General features: G+C 59.1%; 1 protein-coding gene across 1 annotated transcript; it reads left to right on the forward strand.

The window, feature by feature from the left end:
* The first annotated feature begins 8521 nt into the window (after positions 1-8521).
* On the forward strand, positions 8522-16064 carry LOC119094445 (exostosin-2). Its single transcript, XM_037217503.1, has 10 exons — positions 8522-8724; positions 9472-9610; positions 10833-10901; positions 10956-11028; positions 11478-11599; positions 12758-12941; positions 13546-13712; positions 14493-14636; positions 15165-15293; positions 15840-16064. Exons 1-10 carry the CDS (start codon positions 8522-8524, stop codon positions 16062-16064), a joined length of 1455 nt encoding a protein of 484 aa, XP_037073398.1.
* Positions 16065-16306: the final 242 nt, after the last annotated feature.

The raw sequence follows: 16306 nt of genomic DNA on the forward strand, positions 1-16306 counted from the left end.
CTGAAGACGATGAGACAAAGGGCATAAAATTGGAAATTCTTCTGAAAAACCAAGCCTGGTAATGAAGGCCGTTCTGTCGTACATTCCTTATCTAGGCCCTGCTTCCGTCCGTCGGCGGCCCACCGCCCTGGCTCGGCTGTCTTCCGCATGACTGAACGCGAGCTGATCCTATTGCCGCTTTTTGCATATTTCTGGACCAGCATTGCTTCGAACTGGGATGTAAAACATATGTTTGACACATGCAACAGTACCCTTCCGAATTATCTTTCCATACACCACAGCAACCCAGAAGGAAGCCTGCGGAAGCCGCCTGCCTTAGGTATGAATTGGCCGACAAACATTTCATTGTCCATCATTCGACTTGATCTGCTTTTGTGTGCGAGCAGGGCCGTAACTAAAGCCTTCCTAAGAGGCACACACGAGGGTTGAAAGCCACTCTCTGTATGTTAATCCCACCACAAAAATCCCTGGATATAGTTTACTTGTTAACAAAGGGTACGGTTTTCTTCGTGTTATTGTTATTTTTACTTGTAACTAGAACAGAAGCCAGAGGCTGCTGTGTGATCAGTTCTGTTTGTATTTTTAAGGTCAATAAACTGCAGAAATCAGGCGTTGAACGACCGCGTGAAATAAATCACAGGCGCTCTTAATTTGCGATGACTTGTGGACTCCTTATAAGCCGACACAATTATTCGGAAGCTTTTACAGAACGTTTTTATCTGCGTTCTTCAGGCGTTGAGGAGATTCTATTTGAATTACGATTCAAATACCAAATGGTATGGTACATACCACGGTTCGATCAAACGTTACAGAATCGTCAGGATTAAGCAGCCGACCCTCGTCCGCGCTCCTTCACGTCACCCAGGCGGCCGCCGCCGCCGCCACCGTCAGCGCTGGCAACAACGCATCTCGTGCTGCACAGCTCGTGCGGCTGCTGTACCTCTACGCGTCGGGCACCTCCGCTCCCCGCGGCCGCAAAAAATCTACCCCCCCCCCCCCACCCTGATTCTCATGGATCACAACAGCGCATTACGGATCATTGCAACAATGGCACTGCGGCGCCCTCCGCAGGCGGGTGCTCCGGCGCAGTGGCACCAGCTCGTCCCTGGCCGGCCCAACCGCACGATCTGCCGGCCCAGGCGCGTCTACGGCCGCGCCAGCACCGTCCTCCGCCTCCGGTTGATAATCCACAACTGACACGTACATCGGCGGCCCATCGTCGGCACTGTCACCTGTCCCCGTCGCCGTCTTCGCCCACTCCGCACCGAGGCCGAACGTCTCTCACGTGCCACGGCACTCCGTTGACTTCTACCACCTGCCGCAACACCACACCCGTCATACTTCCGACGCTGGCGCGGATTCCGCCGTCTCCCATCGCGGGGGTCACATTATAAGGGTGGACCGCCTCGGCCACAGCACAACGACGCCTCGCACCGGTGACCTTAACGGTCCGGTGGCGGCGTTCTACCACTCCGTTGCCACCCGGCTCGTGAACAGCTCGGAACCTCATGGCCCTTCCCCAACGCGCCGCGACAGCGGCCGCCTGGTGCCCACGAAACACAGTGTCGTTTATCAGCCAAAACCTCCTCCGGAGCCCCACGCTTGAGAAACAGCTGTTCTGGGTGACCGACGACCTCGGCGGCACCGGCGCGGCGCAGTGGGCGCCACACGCAGAAGCGGATGGTCCGCAGTCGATGATGGTGAGGAAGCTCTGTCCGTTGTGGCGCGTGACGTCAATGGCGACGCGCTTGCCACGTGGTAGCCACGCCGAGCGAGCCGTGTCGCCACCGCAGCGGCGCTGGGTCGATCGAGCGGCACGCATCACAGCCCTCACCACCGCACGTGCTACGGCTCGCGTGACGTCACGCGACACGTCACGGCGTGCGACGTACGGCGTTCGACGGACCCCTGGGTGACCCGCCCGCTCGTACGACTCTCGGACCGACGCACGTTCCCCGCGCCAATGGCGGCATGCGCCGCGTTATCACCGGGCGGCGGCGGCTCGCCCACGGTCGCCGCGCTGACGCCTGGCGACGGCAGCTCGCCCACAGGAGTCGCACTCGCATCACGGAGCCACTCCTTAGGGCACACGCGTCAGCGTGTCGGCTCGGTTCTCGGCTGATCGCACGAGCGCCACCGACAACCGCAGCCGCAGCTCAGACCAGCTGACAAACGATTTCGACGCGCCGCCGGATCAGCAGCTCACCGCGCGCCTTGGTTCGGAGGCGCGCGCGACCACTGATGGCGTCATCAAGCCAGCGATGAACGGTAGCCGAGTCGGTGCGGAGGCCGATTGTCCGTGCTCCCCAGGCGACGGCCAGGTTGACGCCTCGAATGGCCGCGTCCAGCTCGGCCATGCCGATGTGCGCGGCTTCATCCCGTCTCAGCCAGCAAGCGTCCTCGATGACGTCAACGTGCGCCGACTCTACCACGACCCCCGTTGCCAGGGAACTCGCGTGCGTTCAGATGACCATGTCTTCACCCTCCACGCACCACGGGCCGGGTGCGTCACTGTTCAGGCGTCCTGCGACGTTGTCCATCTGAGCGCGCAGCGTTGCAATCCTCGGTGACGGCATCCCACGTCCGCGTCAGCTGGTTCACACGCCGTTTAAACCAGGCCGCTGCAGGCCTAAGCCGTCCGCACACGGGCAGGTGTGGCGACCATTTGCCAACACCGCGCAAACACGGCGCGGCGCGTCACAAGAGCCGGCGGCGCGTCCCACCGGGTTGTCCCGCACCCATCGCAGTTCTCTGCATTCTGCCTGGACGCGCAGGCCCAGCAGCCGGGCCCCGCTGGTCGCCCGCTCCGGGGGCTTACAGTCTAGCCCAAACTCCGCGAAGTGGGCCACCACACGCCCTGCACTGAGCACAGCTTCATTTACGAGGAGATAATCCATGTATAGAAGGCAGCAAACTGTACGTACGGGTCCTGCTCCAGCACGGACCGCACAACGGCCTTCATCACCAAAGGGGCGACGTTCAGGCCGAAACCCAAGCGCGTCAAACAAAACCGCTGGCCCTGAATCATCACAGTCCGGAACAGCGAGAGCCACTCCCCTACATGCACCTGCAGGTACGCACGCTTGAGACGTACGCACGTACGTACGTACGCCACCGCCACGTTCGCACCGTGGCGGCGCCATCTCCAGAGCTGATCAGCACACACGTCAGCGTCGGCTGTGCGGGCCGTCACAAAACCGTTCAGCTCGCCGTAGTCCATCACCGGGCGCAACTTGGACTTGTTGCACTGCTGCACGGTCATCAACGGTACCAGCCCCCTCGCCGTCCCATGGCGACCCTCATCATACGGCACCAACCAACCCTGTACGACCCACGCGTCCAACTCGACGTCATATTCGCGACGAGCGGCTGGCGGCACAGCATACTGGGCGACAGTTTTCAGACACTCCGGTCCCACGCCGTCCGACCATTCCAACCAACGGTCCACCTCCGCCCCGCCGCGTCGAAGCACACACTGAAATCCGGGGCATCCATGCTCGACGGGACGCGACACGCGGCCCCACAAAAAGCAAACATCAGGCGGGACAGTACGGCCACACCCCCAGCGCCGAGGATGCCTGCCCACCCCGAGGGCCATGTCCACCCCCAGCGACCGCTTCCCCACCACCACGATCTCGAGCGAGGCGCGACGTCCCGTCGGCACCTCCACAACCACACTGCCGACCACGCAGCACCTCAGCTCACTTCCACTGATGGTAGTCACTCGCACCTGCCGCGGCGTCTACCGCGCGCAGAAGGGGGCGTAGATGTTTTCTGCGCTGCCGGTGTCAATCAGGGCGCTGCACTCCCGGCCATACACCCTCATCCGCGTGACGGGCAGCGCTACGCTCAGTGCTGCGCAGGAGAGGGTGGCGGTTGCTGACCCGTCCCCTCCGGCTCCGTTTCCCGGTCGCTGCTGGCACCTTCGCCGCGATGTGACCGAGCTCCTCCGCAAGGCCAGCAGTGCAGGTGACGCGGGGCGCGTGGCAGTTGACTGTGCGGCGACGACACGGCGCTGGCCGGGGGACGGCGCCGCGGCCCGTCGCGGCGCTGCTGCCGCCGAGACCCGTTCATCGCTGAGAACGGCACGAGCACGAGCCAGGACGGTGGTCAGGTCCAATCCTTCAGCCCTGGAGCCGGCGCGGATGGTCTGGTGTCCCGGTGTCCGACAACCCCGCGACGAACGCGCAGGCCAGCGCGCGCTCCAGCAGTCACCGAACAGGACCTGCCAGCCGCCGGAGTCGGCTAGAAACACGTCCGCCGCCGTCACCCGGCATCAGTCGTCGAGTGGCGAACATCTCGTAGACGGCGTACTGATCGAGGGCAAACGCGGAGTATAGTGTGCTCCGCACAGCCTCCAGGGAGCAGCGGTCGGTCACCGGCAACTGCGACCAAACGTGGAACGCGCCGCGGGCGAGGCGCAGAGGTGTGACCGACTCGGCGGTCACCCCCTTCAGCTGGCACAGCATCTCCGCACGCATCATCCCGCTCACATCACCGGTCCCGTCACTACTCGGGGACGACGCGAGCATCGAATGTTGGTGCGGCGGCTGCTACGGTACAGTACGACGGTACAATCAAACGTTACAGAATCGTCAGGACTAAGCAGCCGACCCTCGTCCGCGCTCCTTCACGCCACCCAGGCGGCGGCCGCCGCCGCCGTCAACGCCGACAACAATACATCTCGTGCTGCACAGCTCGTGCGGCTCCCGTGTCTCTACGCGCCGGGCACCTCCGCCCATCGCGGCCGCTCAACACAGGCATCACGGAGGTGGATTGTATGTCGATATGATTTGATTGAAATTTGAAGATGAAGATTTTGATGGTAGATCGAGTGGTCAACAAGGTGTTTGAACATGGCAGAGCCATGTTTGTCTGGAAACGTTTAGAATTCAGTCAGGATCGATAAGTGATACAATTTATGCAACGCGGCTTTTAACATGCGCACTCGCAGATGTTAGCAACAAAAATTCAACGCTAGTCGTTGCAGGTTCCATGGGCCACGGTGCGTCGGCCCAGTCGCAAATATTGAACCGTGACCAACAGATGGACGAAAACAATGACGATTCTGAAAAAAGCACCTCTGAACGCTTCAGGACATCAAAGCTTGCATCTACGAGGCAGTCTGGGCGCATATTTCACGTGTGCGATTTTAGACTGACGATAAGAACGGATTGGCCCTTGAAGTACCGCGAAGTGGTGCTGGAATCTGGTAATGGAATTGAAAGAGTAGAGTTAGAATCTTTTTTCATGTTTCTGTAACTATTAATCTGCCCAGAAGACAGGTTAGCACGGCGCCCGCCGTCTGGTGGCGCTTGAAGTGGCCGACGCCGTCCGGTTATACGGAGGCTGCAACCTAGGGCATCGCTGTCCCTGCTACCGGGGTCGCGGGCGGTCATGTTCAAGCCTTTGATGAATCTTTTCGCTAATCCGTTTTGAAAAAAATGAACATTCTCAGGCAAACGTGAAAGGCCTTGCTCGTTTTTTTCTTCTTAAATTCATTTCGACCCATTTTATTCTACAATGATGAGACCCTCACTCTACTCAACAATAATTTGAGACTCCTCGTTTCCTTCGGGACAAGGGGCTCCTTGAGTAGAACACCAGGGGCATATTACCGGTTCCGGTCAAGGGCTGAAGGGTAACTCCGTCCCATCGCGAAGGGTCTTCTGGCTGTCATTCTAGCGGCACGGGGCGGGATCTCCTGGTCGATCCGGAGGCCATTGGAAGGATATGTCATATCACAGTGCTCCCCTCCCTGATACGGGAAGCCTTCTGACCCGAGCAGTTGGCCCCTGATCAGCACAGGAAACCCCATTCACGCAAAAACATCCTGATCGCCGCGGGCGGTCCGATAATTGTCACATATACCCCATTTCTATGTTTTCGGTATTCTTCATAGGTATTGAGGACCTCCTGAATGTAGATTGTGGATGAACTGGGATCATAGATTTATATTAACATGGCCAATCCATGGTGGTCTTAAAATGTTCAGGATTGATTCAAAATTGATTACGGACAAAAACTATGGCATATGGCCTTGAACATACGCGCTCACAAATCATAGCGACAACAGCCTGGACGCCCGGCATTGCAGTCTCCATAGGCCCGTGCGGCGCGGCACGTCGGCCTGTCGCTGTGACACGAAACGATGGGCAATAAACAAACAAAAAAGATAACGCACCTTGAGGAAGATGGCTGGTGAACTAGGTGAATCCGAATATATGTTTCAATGTGATGCAAAAGGAAGCTCTACACAACCTTAATCTGAAAAGCGGCGAGGGGGGGGCAATAAACGCTGCTGGTTCCCACCTTGAAAAGTGGGGACCATGGCTTCACTGCCCCATCCCCCCCCCCCCACACCCTGTTCCTACATCCATTGCCTGACTTGACTTAAGTGAAAAAGTACAATTTGAGCGAAATTGGTGAAATAAAGGAACCCGGGCAATCCCTAGATCTGGTAGCACATCCGTGAATATGGAGAGTACAACCAGAAATATCTAGGGCGAAGGTGGTCCCACATTCTATGTTTTTCATTCATAATAATGGTATGCTTTGCTTTCATTATGATAAGAAGAAAAATTGCACATTTAGGTAGAGTTTCATGCCAACTGGAGATTCCATTAAATCCCGAATATGAACCTGAACATGAGCTAAAGTCTGGTGCCAACTTGACGACCTTTCCAAAGTACACAACTGAGAAGCCTACAAATTAGCGCGATTAGTACATATGTAACGCACAATCAAAACATTGGCATTGAAGGCATTGAACGGCGTTCTACTCACGGTCCTGCTTTATAAGCGCAGCGGTTGTGTGACAGGAGGCGGAGGGAACGGGACTTGGATCGTTAGAAAGGTATGCACATATTTTATATGAAAGGACCACTGTGCTTGTGTTGTAGGGTATAATAAGTTTGCGACCTTATGCAGCTTGGGACGGGCATTTGTTCGAGTGAGTGAAGGGCTATATTACGTAGCTTAACTTAAAGTGAAAGCGTCAGCAATACCTGTAGAACTGAAAGTACCTGCAAGTTAAGAAAACGAAAAATATGGCATTCAATCTGCAAGTGATGTCCCCTCCTTGTACTCCAGCAAAGTGGATTGAGCACTTTGGAGCATAATGCCAACTAAATTAGGTTGATGAAATATGCTTAAAGGGCATTAACCACTTGGAGAGACACAATAAATGGGTTTGTCCCTAGGTTTTCTCACTTTCTTCTCAAATTTCTGGCTGCTGGGGCTCCCCCATCCCAACTGAATAGAAAAGTAGTTACCAGCATGCATCAATTTGTATTATCCTGTATGATAATTTTTAGCTGCTGAATGAAAGTTTCAGGTGGAAATCTAAGTGTCATTAGAGCCAGAAGCATGTCATGTTTAACAGCTCACATTGGTTAGCAGATGAGCGGTAAAAATTATGAAAGTATGAGCTCATATGGTGGGGGTTGACAGGACATGTGGCCATCTTAAGATGTTTGGTCTCTATTTATAAGTGTACTCAAGTTGCAAATCAACTAGTCAAGCCGGCTGATGTATGTGAACAGCTGAGGGTAACATCATGAGGCATAAGTATGATTTCCAGGTGACCACAAACATTAAAAAGCAGATTATCATCCACTTTGCAAAACATGGTAGATTTAGAGTGGATTTTACTGGGGTTGTGTTGGCACATAATTGATGTTTGGGCAGTTATAAATTTTTGGTGTTCAATTCCTCTATTGCAGCAGTTCACAGCAGTTAACAACAACTCATGATATCTTGGGGCAGACATTAAAATCAGACAGAGATTAGAGTCAAAAGAGAAAACACCATATTCAGTACTTAACATAAGAGTAATAATTTACAAAGGTGAGGGTAGCCTGAAGACTAGATTTCTTACATTTCCCTCAGCTGTGGCATAGTTATCTGAATTGCTGCCACATTATTCTGTCCAGATTTATGTCCTGCTAATTGTGCAATCCCTGTAGCCAGAGATATGCCCAATAAATTTGAGGGCTTCAACATACAAGTTGCAAGTCAAGCACCAAATTATTTGCTCTTACCAGCTTCCACTGCTTGGGGTGAACATGTAAATCAGTTGCAGACAACTGCACATCAAGCAGGCCGGGAGTCAGCGTGATGGCTCAGGAAGTTATTGTTTGTAAAAAAGCCACAATGCTAAATGCTGGATGGTAAATCATGAAAATCTGTACAGCTGGTCATGCATAACCACTCAGTGACAGTGACTGCTCAATGTGTGGCGGCAGGCGGCGCCATGGCCGCCGCCAGGGACCTGCCGCGCTGGCAGTCGTGTGGCCGGCGTCAGCGCTGGCCGCCGCGCTGCTACTTCGCGCTGGCCGCACTGCTGCTGATTGCGCTGGCGCTGCTGGAGCTGGCGCTGCTGCTGCGCGGCCTGCTGCAGCCGGCGGCGCCCAGCGCGCTCCGGCTGGACGCCGAGCTGCTGCAGCACGCGCCGCTGCTGCCGCTGCCGCCCGGCGCCGCGCCAGCGCCCGCCCAGGCCAACTGCACCCACTTCAGCTGCATGAACGTGTACCAGTGCGGCGGCGCGCGCCGCAGCCGCATCGCTGTGTACGTGTACCCGTACGCGCGGTACGCGGACGAGCGCGGCCGGGCACTTGTGCCGCTCTCGCGCGAGTACCTGGACGTGCTGCAAGCGGTGCAGCAGAGCCCGTTCTACACAGACGACCCGCACGAGGCGTGCATCTTCCTGCCGGCGATCGACACGCTGGCGAACCGGAATCGACTCCGAACTGACAACGCGCGCGCTCGCCTCGCTGCCCTAGTAAGCAAGCCTTGCTGCCCTAGCAAGCAAGTCTTGCTGCCCTAGTAAGCGAGCCTCGCTACCCTGGCAAGCGATTCACGCTTCCCTAGTTAGTGAGCCTCGCTACCCTAGTAAGCGTTTCTCGCTGCCCCAGTTAGCGAGCCTCGCTGCCCTAGTGAGCGATTATCACTGACCTACCAAGCGTTTTTTGCTGCCCTAGTTAGCGAACCTCGCTGCCCTAGTGAGTTGTCCTCGTTGCCCTAGTCAGCGAACCCCGCTGCCCAAGTAAGCGAGCCGGCCCGCTGTGGCGTAGAGGCTGGCCACGGCGTGGAGAGGGATTGACAGCGCTTTTAATTTTCCTTGTGCTTCTTGAGAGCTTGGGCTTGCTGATAGTCATTCTCGTTGGACGGGGCTAATATGTTACGATTCAGCATCGACTTGGTTAAAGGGGGCTAGCTGTATTTCGCTTTATAAGTATCGGTCCGTGTGTTACTGATCAGTGATGGCGATATCTTGACATAAGTCACGCGTAATGCCAGGCATTGATGTTATCGAGCAACCAATGCCCTTCGGCCAGGAGAGGCCTCGACAAAGCACCTGATAATACGCCGTTGCCTGGCGATCCCCTGTCCGGCCCGGGTCCCAGCGTACGCTGCTGTTTGCGTGCCCTCCCACCAGCCAGTGACGCCGCGTTCGTCGCCGCTGTGCAGCTGGCAGGACGGCGAGAACCACCTGGTGTTCAGCGTGTGGCCTGGCACCGGAACGGAGCGGCTGGGCCGCGCCCTGCTGGCCGGCGCCAGCCTCTCCAGCCTGGTGTACCGGCACGGCTTCGATGTGTCGCTGCCGACGGTGCGCGGCGACGACCAGCAGCCGCCGGCGCCGCCCGAGCCGGCCGAGCCGGAGTCGCCCCGGTCAGTGGACAGTACCGGTCGCCCCGCACTGTGCGCCGGGATGGTGGCGCGGTCGGTGTGACCGCTAGTCAATCGACACTCGTTTGGTGCCGGTCCCGCTCTCCTCTTGTCTGCTGTTGGTGTCTGCCGGCTGCTAGTCTGTTCTAGCTGCTGGCTGTTGGTGTCTGCTGACTGCCAGTCTGTTCTAGCCGCTGGCTGTTGGTATCTGCTGGCTGCCAGTCTGTTCTAGCCGCTGGTTGTTGGTGTCTGCTGACTGCCAGTCTCCTCTAGCCACTGGCTGTTGGTGTCTTCTGGCTGCCAGTCTGTTCTAGCCGCCAGCTGTTGGTGTCTGCCGACGGCTAGTCGGTTCTAGCCGCCGGCTGTTGGTGTCTGCTGGCTGCCAGTCTGTTCTAGCCGCCAGCTGTTGGTGTCTGCCGACGGCTAGTCTGTTTTAGCCGCCAGCTGTTGGTGTCTGCTGACTGTCAGTCTGTTCTAGCCGCTGAGTGTTGGTGTCTGCCGACGGCTAGTCTGTTCTAGACGCTGGCTGTTGGTGTCTGCTGACTGCCAGTCTGTTCTAGCCGCTGAGTGTTGGTGTCTGCTGACTGCCAGTCTGTTCTAGCCGCTGGCTGTTGGTGTCTGCTGACTGCCAGTCTGTTCCAGCCGCTGGCTTTGGTGTCTGCTGACTGCCAGTCTGTTCTAGCCGCTGGCTGTTGGTGTCGGCCCAGCCGGACTTGCACGGCGAGTACGGCCGCACGCTGCGACGGCTGGCGGCGGCCGACGCCAGCGGACGCACGCTGGTGCTGCACCGCTGCGCCGGCGACGGTCACCGCCTCTGCGACGGAGACACCCGGCACGACTACTGGCGCGCGCGGCTGGTGCGGCCGCCGCCGCCGTCGTCGGGACCGCGGCCGGGCGGCGGGTGCTGGGGCTGCGCCGGAGCGGGCTGCCTGCCGTTGTCTGCGGTCGGACGTTTCCCGGAGCGAACGACAGACTATAAATACTGTCAGCTCTGGAGTCACAGACACTGCACTGTGAAGACTTTCGCACGATCTCTGCCTCACAGCAGGGCGACGCCAACATCTTTGATGTGGTGTAGACGCCCCTGGTCCGATGTCAGCTTCCTTGGTGCGTGGCTGGTACCCTGTACGTGCTGCCTGACGCCCGGGCTTCGCCGCCGGCAGGGGGCCGAGTTCTGCCTGGCAGTGCGCGGCGCCCACCTAGGGCCCGAGGCGCTGGCGGACGCGCTGGCCGCCGGCTGCGTGCCCGTGGTGGCGGCCGACCTGTACGTGATGCCCTTCTCCGAGGTGCTCGACTGGACGCGGATCGGTCTGCACGTGTACGAGGAGGACCTGGCCCGGCTGCCCGACATACTCGCAGGTGCGGTCCGCGACCGACGCGTGGGGCTGCGCGCTGGTGGCCGCTGGGCTCTGAGTGCAGGCGGGAGAGCTGGTTGGCCGCCCATGTGTGCTACTACGAGGTGTGCGGGCGAGTAATCCAGTTGCCTCCGACCCAAGTGGGGCCGAAACGGTGGTTTTCATGTCACTACCCGCTCAGTTCTTGTCCCCGAGACGCGGCTGATCGCCGTATCGTGCGATCGTCGTCGGCGTTCGTTGTATGATCGCATTCCCGGGGGAAGGGGTCAGGCCGGGTCTTCGGTGGCCGCCACCCGCCGTCGCCGAGCACCGCCGCGAGGGGAGGGGTCAGGCGGATCACTCGGTGGCCGTCGCTCCGAGGGAAGGGGTCAGGCCGGGTCGTCGGTGGCCGCCACCCGCCGTCGCCGAGCGCCGCCCCGACGCGCCGTCGCTGACGTCTCCGTGCGGCGGCAGAGGTGTCCGAGTCGCGACGGCTCGAGATGCGGCGCCAGGGCGCCTGGGTGTGGCGCCGCTACTTACGCTCGTTCCGCGAGATGGCGCTCACCACACTGCAGATCGTCAACCGACCGCGTCATGCCCGCACCTGGCGCGCTCCTACGAGGAGTGGAACGACCCGCCCACACCTGGTGAGTGCCCTGCGGTCCGCTGGCGCCGGGGAGGGAACGATCCGCCACACCTGTGAGTGCCTGCGGTCCGCTGGCGCGAGGAGGGGAACGATCCGCCCACTGGTGAGTGCCTGCGGTTCGCTGCGCGAGGAGGGGAACGACCCGCCACACCTGGTGAGTGCCTGCGGTCCGCTGGCGCGAGGAGGGGAACGACCCGCCACACCTGGTGAGTGCCTGCGGTCCGCTGGCGCGAGGAGGGGAACGACCCGCCACACCTGGTGAGCGCCTACGGTCCGCTCGTGCGAGAAGCGGGACAACCCGCCACACCCGGCGAGTGCCTGCGGTCCGCTCGTGCGAGGAGCGGGAGAACCCGCCGCATCCGATAGTCATTGAGGCTGTCTTGTAGGTTTATTCCAGACCTTGAAGGGGATGGATTTCTGGGATCAGCGCCCGCGCCAAGCAGCACTTGTTGCGTGGACTCTGGCACCACATTTCGATTGCAAAGTCCCTTGCCATTGGAAGCATTTTGTGATGAAAACAAAACGTGTCGTATTGCTCGCCCTGGCCTGTCCTCTCCTCTGACGTCACGACGTCTCCGGACGTTTAGCGGGACCGCTGCCACCGTCCGCAGGATATCGCAGCCAGAGGTGAATAGCGAGCGCCTAAAGCGACCCAAACGCACTTCGCCAGAAGCGCTGGGCGGGAAGGAGTGTGCCCTAACCGAATAAGCTGCAGGTCCCCCTACGAACAGCGAGGCGGCCCGCCGCCAAGCATACAGGCACTGAGACCGCCCGTAGCCAGGACGCGTGGCGTCACTCGCGCGCGTGCTCCGGCAGGTGTCGTTTGGGTACCCGCTGACGGTGCTGTACACGGCCTTGAGATCGCCTGTGGCCAGGACGTGTGACGTCACTAGCGTGGGATGCGCCCCGGCAGGTGTCACCGGCGTACCCGCTGACGGTGCTGTACACGGCCTTGAGATCGCCTGTGGCCAGGACGTGTGACGTCACTAGCGTGGGATGCGCCCCGGCAGGTGTCACCGGCGTACCCGCTGACGGGTGCCGTACGCGGCCTTGAGACCGCCTGCAGCCAGGACGTGTGACGTCACTAGCGTGGGATGCGCCCCGGCAGGTGTCACCGGCGTACCCGCTGACGGTGCCGTACACGGCCCCGCGCAGCCAGGGCTTCACCGCCGTCGTGCTGACGTACGACCGGCTGGACAGCCTGTACCAGATCATTGAGACGGTGGCGCTGGCGCCCTCGCTCTCCAAGGTGCTCGTGGTGTGGAACAACCAGAAGAAGGCGCCGCCCAGCGGTGAGCACCGGCGCAGGCTCTACACGGAGCTCGTAAAGAGTTCTGTGACAATGTGGTTCGCTTGTGGAGGTCCCATGTCCACTGGCCTACATGGGCTTCAGTTTGTGTGCGCTCAGTCACAATATGTGCTCGTCGTTATTCTCCTGTCAAATGATGTTTGCTGGCTCCTGCGTGGTGTCGTGTTATATACTCCACCGAGCCATCCATACCTCATTGCGTAGCGTCATCTAGTAGCCTTTTCATATCATTTCCACGAATCAGTGCTGCAATTCCTGCGAAAAAGATGACGCCAATTGTAAGTTATGTTAGCTTCTATTAAAGCTATTCTATTAAAATTGTTAGCCTGACCAGCCCCGGTTCGCTGCGAGCCTGGATTGGTGATGCTTTTTGTAGTGTGGCTCAGGCTCCATTTGCTTTTAAACATGCCGCTTTATTGGCATCCACGCGCTCATTGTAGCCTGTCCACACACACCCTCGCACGCTTCCTGTTTGGCGTAAGGTGTGCCGCGCGTCGTCCGCGTCACGTCCACGTTCGCGGTGTGGCTGCCGTTTGGGCGTCACGATGTCATAGTTGTCCCTGAACACGCCGTGCCCGCCTCCGCAGCGTCGTTGTGGCCGACCATCTCGAAGCCGCTGAAGGTGGTGCAGACAGGCGCCAACCTGCTCAGCAACAGGTTCTACCCGTACGACGAGATCGAGACCGAGTGTGTGCTGGCACTGGACGACGACATCACCATGCTGACCGTCGACGAGCTCGAGTTCGGCTACCAGGTCGGTCAGGTGCCGCCCGCGGGCCCTCGGTACGAAACGTGAGCGCGGGGGCGGGGAGGTTTGGGAAGAGCTTCGGCACGAAGGTCGTGGAGGAAGCAACACCAATCAGTTTTGCTCAGGTTACGCTTACTGCTAATGCAAGGCTGTTGCGTAGAACGCTGTTTTGAGAGAATTTGTCAGCGCTGTTGCTGGGTATTCCTCACCACGCCACGTTTTGATACATCTTACCCGCATAGATGGGACGCGGGCGTCCAAACTCTCTGCCATACTTGGTGTGTTATGCGATGCCATACGCGTGACGGCGGAGGAGGCCGGAAGCCCAAGTGTGGCCCAACTGGTGTCGGAGTGTGGCCCGACTGGTGCCGGAGTGTGGCCCGACTGTTGCCAGAGTGTGGCCCGACTGGTGACAGAGTGTGGCCCGACTGTTGCCGGAGTGTGGCCCGACTGTTGCCGGAGTGTGTCCCGACTGTTGCCGGAGTGTGGCCTGACTGGTGGCAGAGTGTGGCCCGACTGTTGCCGGAGTGTGGCCCGACTGTTGCCGGAGTGTAGCCCGACTGGCGCGGTGCCCATACTGCTTTGTACGGTGTCCATGCTGCATACTGCCCGACCTGTGCGCGGTACAGTGTCCGCGTCGTCAGGTGTGGCGGGAATACCGTGTCCATGTCGTATACTGCCCGACCTGTGCGCGGTGCGGTGTTCGCGTCGCCAGGTGTGGCGGGAGCACCGCGTCCATGCCGCATACTGCCCGACCTGTACGCGGTACGGTGTCCGTGTCGCCAGGTGTGGCGGGAATACCCGGACAGGATCGTCGGCTTTCCGTCGCGGAACCACGTGTGGAACAACGTCACGCAGAGCTGGGGCTACGACTCCGAATGGACCAGCGACCTGTCCATGGTGCTCACCGGCGCAGCCTTCTATCACAAGGTCAGCCGGCAGGCCACGCTCGGGTCGGCGTGCTAGCGCAGGGGTGGTTGCGCTGCTCATCCGGACCGCTCACCAGCTTGATCGGTGTCAAGACAGGTTTTGTCCGCCAAGACCGAGGTGGTGTCCGGCAGTACCGGGACAGGGCTCCGCGCTTGGTTACCGCAGGTCGCGCGGCAATAGTGTTTTACGTCAGTCACCTCTCGCCGTGACTGGGGCTGGTTTTGCTGCGCGGTCGGCGTTGATGAGAGTCGGACAGGCCTCGCCCTATGCCAGGCCGTGTGGTCTGTCCCTGCTGGCCTGGGGGCTTGACGCAAACGAGCCGACCGCCATTAGTACACTATAGATCGCTGCAGGTATTAATCGGTCCTGGCCGATTTGGTGAGCTTAATTTTGCCTCCGATAAGCTGACATCATAGGACCCGGGTGTGTCTCCCTGTTGGTTGTGTTTCTTTCCAGCTCTCTCACATGATGTTTTCTTCGCTGGATCGTGGGAAGCATCGATATGCGACGACGCGTTGTTTGTTACAGTACTGGAACTATCGGTACACAAACTCCCTCCCTGGCAACATCAAACAGTGGGTGGATGACAACATGAACTGTGAGGATATCGCGATGAACTTCTTGGTCAGCAACGTCACTGGCAAGGCCCCCATCAAGGTAACGACTGCGTGCAGTAACGGCGTCCCACCCGACTAAAATTTGATATGGACGCACTAGATACAACTCTTGCGACATGAAGCGCCCGAAACATTTAAGCGTGCCCGTGGTCCTCCCACGACACACGTATCGTACTAGTTCCATTTCTGAGAAGTCGCAATATACAGGGCGGGCAAACCAATGCATCTGCCCAGAGTAGTCCAAGTTGATGTCTGCGCATGCCTTTGTGGACAGGCATGATGCGGGGTGGTTTAAAGGTGGCGTCCGGTGCTGATCATTTCCGTGTGTCACCGCCATGGTTCTTCTGGTCCCTGCGTTCCCACTGGTCCTCTTCGCGGACCTGCGCTCCGCCATGCGGCGCCCTGACCCGATCCGACCCGATCTGACCTGACCTGGCCTGAATTGACTTGATCTGACCTGACATGACCCGACATGACCTGGTCTGACCTGAACTGACGTGACGGGATCTGATCTAGCCTGATCTGACCTGACCTGACCTGACCTGACCTGACCTGACCTGACCTGACCTGACCGGGGCGCCGGCAGGTGGCGGCGCGGAAGAAGTTCAAGTGCACGTCCGCCGACTGCAGCGGTGGCGACCTGTCGGCGAACGTGGACCACTTCATCGAGCGGTCCGACTGCATCCAGCACTTCGTGGGCGCGTTCGGCGCCATGCCGCTGCGCAGGGTGCAGTTCCGCGCCGACCCTGTCCTCTACCGGGACGACTTCCCGGCCAAGCTCAAGCGTTACAACGACGTGGGCAGTCTGTGAGGCGGCCGGACGCCGCCGCCGCCGCGGCTGGAGGGGTCGGAGCGGGTCAGGGAGCCGCCCTCCGCGGCGGTCAGGCTCTCAGGCACCGATGGCAGTGGGTTGTGATTTCGTTTTTACAAGGAGACCCCTTTGGGGGCTGTACCAGGAGATCTGTTTCCGGTCGCCCGGTGGACGAAGCGGGAGGTTTGGGCTTGTCCCTGGAATTCGAAAACTGCCGCGAGGGAGGATGAGAGCTTTTCTGA

This window comes from Pollicipes pollicipes, unplaced genomic scaffold, assembly GCF_011947565.3.
Source record: "Pollicipes pollicipes isolate AB1234 unplaced genomic scaffold, Ppol_2.1 Scaffold_4002;HRSCAF=4701_pilon_pilon_pilon, whole genome shotgun sequence".
Lineage (NCBI taxonomy): Eukaryota > Metazoa > Arthropoda > Thecostraca > Pollicipedomorpha > Pollicipedidae > Pollicipes > Pollicipes pollicipes.